General features: G+C 41.2%; 1 protein-coding gene across 1 annotated transcript; it reads left to right on the top strand.

The window, feature by feature from the left end:
* The first annotated feature begins 560 nt into the window (after positions 1-560).
* On the top strand, positions 561-2,536 carry LOC102986227 (heat shock cognate 71 kDa protein-like). The gene is given in 2 exon segments (XM_055088843.1): positions 561-1,644; positions 1,647-2,536. Coding segments are annotated over 2 exon segments (1,944 nt in total). The 5' UTR covers positions 561-590.
* The last annotated feature ends 5,743 nt before the right edge of the window (positions 2,537-8,279 follow it).

The raw sequence follows: 8,279 nt of genomic DNA, 5'->3' as shown, positions 1-8,279 counted from the left end.
CCACACAAAGTACCATGCTGAACCAACAAATGCAGGCGTACAAACTGACAAACTGTAGCCCAGAGCCCAGGGAAAATGATGGCTTGTGATAGGATCTTCCCTCTGGGGTTGATCATCTGCTTAGAGAAGAGATGGTGAAGATGCTTGTGAAACTGTCTCAAGGAAGAATAAGGAATAACAGAAAAAAAAAAAAGTAGGAAGGAATGAAGGAAATTTGAATGCCAAGAAATACAGAGAGGGAGAAGTGACCGAGGATAGAATGTAAAGAGACCTGAGATGTAGGAAGAAAGATGCTGGAGGAAGGCATGTGAGGGCAAATGACCAAACAGAACCAACCACACACACACACACACACACACACACACACACACACACACACACACAAGTTGTAGATCCTTGCTCTCTATAGTCATAGTATTATTAGGTTAATTAATGAAGATTCTAAGATCAGAGAACTAGTACTCCTCAGGACGTATTAGATAGGCACTCAGTAATGCTTGTTAATATGGGGCAGGCTCATTGAATGAGGTGGCAGCTTTCCAGATTGCCGTTTTCTCCTGCAGCAGACCTGGGCCTACACTCCAGCAACCATGCCTAAGGTACCTGCAGTTGGCATTGATCTTGGCACCACCTATTCTTGTGTGGGTGTCTTCCAGCATGGAAAAGTGGAAATAATTGCCAATGATCAGGGGAACCGAACTACCACAAGCTATGTTGCCTTTACTGATACCGAACGTTTGATCGGTGATGCTGCAAAGAACCAAGTTGCAATGAATCTCACCAACACGGTTTTTGATGCCAAACGCCTCACTGGACGAAGACTTGATGATGCTGTTGTCCAGTCTGATATGAAGCATTGGCCCTTCATGGGGGTGAGTGATGAAAGCAGGCCTAAGGTTCGAGTAGAATACAAGGGAGAGACAAAAAGTTTCTATCCAGGGGAGGTGTCATCCATGGTTTTGACAAAGATGAAGGAAATAGCAGAAGCCTACCTTGGGAAGACTGTTACCAATGCTGTTGTCACAGTACCCGCTTACTTTAATGATTCTCAGCGTCAGGCTACCAAGGATGCTGGAACTATTGCTGGGCTCAATGTACTTAGAATCATCCATGGGCCAACTGCTGCTGCTATTGCCTATGGCTTAGACAAAAAGGTCGGAGCAGAAAGAAATGTGCTGATCTTTGCTTTAGGTGGTGACACTTTTGATGTGTCAATTCTCACTACTGAGGATGTAATCTTTGAGGTCAAATCTACAGATACCCACTTAGGTGGAGAAGACTTTGACAACCAAATGGTCAACCATTTTATTGCAGAGCTCAAGCACAAACAGGACATCAGTGAGGACAAGAGGGCTGTCCGTCGCCTTCATACTGCTTGTGAGCGTGCTAAGCGCACTCTCTCTTCCAGCACCCAGGCCAGTACTGAGATTGATTCCCTCTATGAAGGAATTGACTTCTATACCTCAATTACCCGTGCCCGATTTGAAGAACTGAATGCTGACCTGTTCCGTGACACACTGGACCCTGTCGAGAAAGCCCTTCAGGATGCCAAGATAGACAAGTCTCAGATCCATGATATTGCCCTGGTGGGTGGTTCAATCCACATCCCCAGGATTCTGAAACTTCTACAGGACTTCTTCAATGGAAAGAACTGAATAAGAGCATCAACCCTGATGAGGCTGTTGCTTATGGTGCAGCTGTCCAGGCAGCCATTTTATCTGGAGACAAATCTAAAAATGTTCAAGACTTGCTGCTGTTGGATGTCACTCCTCTTTCCCTTGGAATTGAAACTGCTGGTGGAGTCATGACTGTCCTCATCAAGTGCAACACCACCATTCCCACCAAGCAGACGCAGATGCAGACCTTCACAACCTACTCGGACAACCAGCCCTGTGTACTCATTCAGGTTTATGAAGGTGAGCATGCCATGACCAAGGATAACAACTTGCTTGGCAAGTTTGAACTCACAGGCATACCTCCTGCACCCCACGGTGTTCCTCAGATTGAAATCACTTTTGATAGTGATGCCAATGGCATCCTCAATGTCTCTGCTGTGGATAAGAGCACAGGAAAAGAGAACAAGATTACCATCACTAATGACAAGGGCCGTTTGAGCAAGGAAGACATTGAACGCATAGTTCAGGAAGCAGAGAAGTACAAAACTGAAGATGAGAAGGAGCGGGATAAGGTGTCTTCGAAGAGTTCTCTTGAATCCTATGCTTTCAACGTGAAAGCTACTGGTGAGGATGAGAAACTTCAAGGCAAGATTAACGATGAGGACAAACAGGAGATTCTTGATAAGTGTAACGCAATAATCAACTGGCTTGATAAGAACCAGACTGCAGAGAAGGAAGACTCTGAACATCAGCAGGAGGAGCTGGAAAAAGTCTGCAACCCCATCATTACCAAGCTGTACCAGAGTGCAGGAGGCACGCCAAGAGGCACGCCAGGAGGCATGCTCGGGGGCTTCCCTGCTGGTGGAGCTCCTCCATCTGGTGGTGCCTCCTCTGGGCCCACCACTGAAGAGGTTGATTAAGTCAGCCTAGCATAGGTTTAGCACTGTTCCACAAAACACTGAAGGACCCAAATGTGTAGTAGCAAATTCCATGGCAGTTTTAAAGTTGAGCTGCTATAGTAAACTGGGCATTCTTGATACTTGAACATGGCATGTGTGCACAGGGAAAGGAAATAACATTGCTCTTTACAAGCACTGTATTATAAGTGGAAAATACAATGTCTTAAATAAAACCGTATTTAAAATTGGCACCATAAAAAGGGGGCAATTTATAAATATTAGTTATGTAAACATGCTACCTGTTAAATAATAACAAACTCTATTAGTTATTTGTTATTAAAGGAGCAGGCTAACCTCCTTTACCTAAAGTCAACTATTTAAAGATATGAATCATCTCTACAGAAATACCTCCAGGGAACAACTAGATTAGTGTCTGATTGAAAAACTAGCCAAGTGGACAGATAAAACTCACCATCACTGACGTGTGGTGAATAAAAAAATAAAAAAGCCTTAGCAGAGCTGGAATAACAAATCAGCAAGGTTGAACACTAAGGCCTCTGCAGAGTGGCAAGGGTGACTCTAGGAGCACCGGAGTGTTTTCTAGATACACAATGTAATTTTAAGAAAGGCAGATCTACCTTGGGATTGGTTTTAAAAAGAGAGTTGCATTTGAGAATCTCATATACTATATCTCTGGTGAGGTATTAACAAGAACAACAGAAGCAGACACCACTGACTAGCTTCTCATTACGCTGTGCCCTGTGCTAAGCATAACCTCATTTAGTCTCACAAAACCCCTGTGGGTTAAGATCACTAGTGCTTCCTTTTACCACTGAGGAAACCAAAGCATAGAGGGGCCAAGTCTTGTCTAGTAAACTAACATGTGTTGAATACCTGTGACGTGGTAGACACATCGCTGGGGCTTTGCATTACTCTGTGTTTAGTAACCAGAAAAGGAATGGATTCAAATACAGGTTTTTCCACTCAAGGCCCATATTTGTTCCACTGCTTGGTAGAATATCAAGAATCACTTTTCACTCAGAAGGCTCCTGACAGAAAAGAGGAAGAATTAATACAGTGATGATGGGAGGGCAAGGGTATTGCTTATTTGTAACTGGCTAGACAAGAGAGAGGGCAGGTCACTGTGTCAGCTTTCAGGTTACCAAAAATAAACAGAGAATTAAGGAGTGAGCAGTGTGGCTGGCCCCTGAGTAGGAATTTGTATAATGAGCGTAATGTGTGTCTCTGTGTGTGCAAGCATGCAAGTGTGCATATACACATAGTATCGCTTAAGTGAACAATAGGCATCCTCTCACACTACTGCTTTACTAGATAGAATTTAAGTACAGTACAGTATAGTGGTCCCACTTACCTGCAGGGGATATGCTCCAAGACCCCCAGTGGATGCCTGAAACAGCGGATAGCACCCAACCATATTTTACTGTGTATTTTCCTATACATACCTATGATCAAGTTTATTTATAAATTAGGCCCAGTAAGAGATTAACAACAATAACTAATAATAAAATAGAAGAAATATAACAATATACTGTAATAAAAGTTGTGTGAATGTGGTCTCTCTCTCAAGATATTTGAGTGTACAAATTTAAGGCTATTTCCATCTTAACTAAATACTCATCACGCATTGTGGCTATAACTTTTGCATTTTGAGGTGTGACAGCAAAACTAGCATGAATTTCTCTTCCTTTCTTCACAATTTCATGGAGAAGATTCTTTTTTATTTTAATTTTATTTATTTATTTTTGGCTGTGTCAGGTCTTAGTTGCGGCATGTGGGACCTTTGTTGAGGCATGCGGGATCTTTCATTGAGACGCACAGGCTTCTCTCTAGTTCTGGCGTGCTGGTTTTCTCTTCTCTAGTTGTGGCACGCAGGCTCCAGGGCGCGTGGGCTCTGTAGTTTGTGGCACATGGGCTCTAGTTGAGGCACACAAGCTCAGTAGTTGTGGCCCGCAGGCTTAGTTGCTCCGTGGCATGGGGGAATCTTAGTTCCCTGACCAGGGATCGAATCTGCGTCCCCTGCATAGTAAAGCAGATTCTTTACCACTGGACCACCAGGGAAGTCCCAAGAAAATTCATTCTTACAGTAGATCTTAGCAACCTCCACAAACAATTTTTTTTTCTTTCCTTATTAAGGTTAGAACTTTCACCTTTTCACTTAGAGGAAGCATTTTACTATGGCTTCTCCTTGGCTTATCTGAATTGCCAGCATCACTACTCTTGAGGCCATTATTTTGTAAAATAATGATGACTTGAACACAAGTACTGGGATACCAAAAATAAGTGGAGAACTACGGAGTATGCAGTGTATCCCCTGAGGAGGGATTTGTGTGACAGTCCATCCAATAATCAAGACAGCTACTAAGTGACCAACAGGCAGGATATACTGGATAAAGGGGTGATTCTTGTCTGGGTGGGATGGATAAGGACAGTGCGAGATATCATCACACTACTAAGAACAGCACACAATTTAAAACTTATGAATCATTTATTTCTGGTACTTTCCATTCAATATTTTCAGACCTTGGTTGACCAAACCTGGTAACTCAAACTGCAGAAAGAGAAACCACAAATAAGAGGGGACTACAACAGCTAATATATGACAGAGGAGTGATAATAACAATAATAATAGAGGAATAATTTTTAACTGTAGTGTCAAAACACATAGGTTTTCCATATTCTTGCATGGAATGTACCACATGTATTGTTAATAATAATAAAGTGCTGAAACGTAATTGAATAATTTAGTTTTCTTCTCAAATCAGAGCAGATACAAGGTTATACCTATAATATGGCTCTCTCTGGGTTTGGTCAGTCTGAGTTTAGTCAGAAAACAGAGCCCCTGCAATTATTCTAGGAATAAAGGATTCAATATAGAAATTAAGGTTTCTACAAGTGTGGCAGGAACTGGACAGTTGTAGGCACCGGAACAAAGAAACAATCACTAGTGATTTCAAAGCCCTGGAATGGCTGGGAAAGTCGGGCCTGTGGTCACTCTAAGAATATGTCGTGTCTGGCCACCTGGCCTGCAAAGCGGGAGCTGGTGGGAAAGTCTCTGATGCTGCTTCATCTGGTGGCTTCCCAGGATAATGGTTTTCTCTTTCCTTTCTCCCTTTGCCTCCCAAACCTTCCACAAGTACCTTTCTTCAGCAAGCTAGCCTGAAACCAGACAGGAAAGGGGAACCGGGGAACAAGTCCCCAGTGTCAGAAGGGAGTAGTGGGGATGCTGAGTCAACACCCCACTGGGGTTATGATAACTACTTTCTTAAGAGGGAGAGAAAGTGTGAGGTTAAAGCTAAGACACCAAGAATTGCATACAAGGGGGTATCACCTGTATGAATGTGTCCTTACAATAAAGGAAAAAAAAAAGAGTTTGAGACATCTGTGATGAGATGTGTGCCTGAGTGGCCTCTGACTACTGAAGGCTGCTGTAGAGCCAATTGAAATACAGCTGGATCATCTCCTTCCATAGAGTGAGGTCACTTTTTTAGTTTTAATTTTTTCATGCTGGACGCCACAGAGGGAGGAAAGGAAGGTGATCAAATCAATCTATACGTCTTCGGACGTCATCAACCTCAGGAGAAAAATAAGAATGAGCCAGCATATCATCACCTGTAGAAGACTCTATCCCAAGAGCCTCACCTGCATAAATTCCCCTCGTGACACTGATGCTGAAGAGGCAAGGTTGCTTTTTCACCACTGCTCTGATGGGACACTGAAAACCTGGGCAATTTAGCTCACTTATAAAACTAGCACCATAAAGCAAATCATTTAAAGCAGCACTAAAAATTCAGGGTATAGTCCCTTGCACAGATGAAAACTTACTACCTTTCAAAGTAAGGCAGTATTTACTTTTTAAGTGAGGCGGCATGTGCATTATTATTATTTAATATTTCATGAAGGCCACCAGCGTGCTAGGTGTTATACATCACTCTGCACAAAAAGTTGGGTGTGTATATATAGGAGCCTGGCATCCTATAATTAAAGTCATGCAGCATACAGGAGAATAGAGCATACTCCAGAAAGGTCAGATGAACAACACTAATCATAACTGGTTTATATACTTCATTTCCACTAACTGAGGTTTCATCTTTCTTGATACCTTAACATTTATATTATACTTCACTGCTTATGTGGGACTTACTGAAAATTCTGACTGCCTGGAAAAGAGTTAAGCTTTCTCTGTCCAGTTGTAAATTGCCCTTAAACCAAACTTTCTTTAATATGTGAAATAATCTATCTCTATTTTATGAGTTGTTGACGTAGCACAATCTGTTTTAAAGAGGGACAGTAGCTGCATTAGACACAATATTTGTCAAGAAGGAGAGAAAATATTTTAAGTTGAAAAAAATCTAAAAATAAAAGAAACTAATGAACTATGTGTTAAAAACTGTGCCAGACACTTTCTCAGATGATTTGCCTAACAAGGATAGTTTTTCCATCTTAGAAACACCATATCAAAGATTATGATCAGTTTTAAGTACTGAAAATCAGGACTGCAAACAGAAATAGTATTGGGGGACATGGGTTTTAAAATGATGCGCAAATACACCAAAGAAGCTCTTTGTAAATGAAAAAGAGTTCCTTCAAACAGCCATTGTGCCATTCCATGGGAATATTTGTTTTGTAGGAGAAAAGAGATAGTAACAAAATCTCAGTTCATTAGTTCTGAGGCCTAGCTTCTACAAGTTCTTAGAAAATAAGCTAATCTTCAATAAGGATGGTTGAATTTGTATAATTTAAGGTACAGATGAGAAAAACATTCTCAAGCTCAGGTGCTTGTAAATTTTTTATAGTACAACAGTTTCCTGTGTACTAATTGATTCACAAGACATTTCTATTACTTCCACAGCTGGGGCTGGATATAATCAAGAAGAAATACTGTGTTACCCAGAAATAAACAAAAGTTAATGGAACTTTCGCTGAGCCACAAAGAGAGTATTTTCAGTGTTTGGCTATGAGTTCAATTTCACACTCGAGAACTTTCTAGTCCGTCCTCTTTTCCCCTGGTGAGTACCACTAACACTTCAAGGAGGGATGGAAAAGACTGAGCCAATCTGACAGGAGCAATGTCTCTCAGGAAAGAAATACAGCTGCCAAAGAAGGCAAATGAGAACTTTCTACAAGCATAAAGCCAGCAGGGCATCTGGAGACATCACATTTCATTGCTCTTTTCTGTTTACTATAAGATATAAAAACAATCATTTGCCACTGGGGAGATGTTACATGAATTGAGTGCTAAAATTCTATAATTGGATACTATGTTTTTAAGGGAATAAATAAACTTTTCAGAAAGTTTTTTTTTTCATACTCTGATCATAGAGCAGGTTCTAGTAATCCTTCAATAGGCAAATGTTTATTGTTTAAGTAGCTCCTATCGGTCTTTTCTGACCTGAACAAAGAACTTTACAAGCTATCTTCCCTCTGCCAGACAAATTCCATTTAAAAATTAAAGATAGCAAACTATTTTAAAGGTAACAATTCACTTGGTTTAGGTTTTCTTCTCTATCTCTCCCTCTCTCTCATTCTTGCTCATTCACTCTCTTTATCTCTCTCTTGCAAAACAGGTATTTTTTTCCCTATCCTTTCATAACTTCCCCATATGAGTTCTTTATTTTGATTTGTCTTTCAATTGTCTGGAATACATGACACAGCCATTTTTTTTTTTTTTTTTTTTTTTTGTGGTATGCGGGCCTCCTTCTGTTGTGGCCTCTCCCGTTGCGGGGCACAGGCTCCGGGCGCGCAG

Source organism: Physeter macrocephalus, chromosome 2 (assembly GCF_002837175.3).
Source record: "Physeter macrocephalus isolate SW-GA chromosome 2, ASM283717v5, whole genome shotgun sequence".
NCBI lineage: Eukaryota > Metazoa > Chordata > Mammalia > Artiodactyla > Physeteridae > Physeter > Physeter macrocephalus.
The sequence above is the reverse complement of the archived record's forward strand: the minus strand, read 5'-3'. Positions and strand labels throughout refer to the sequence as shown.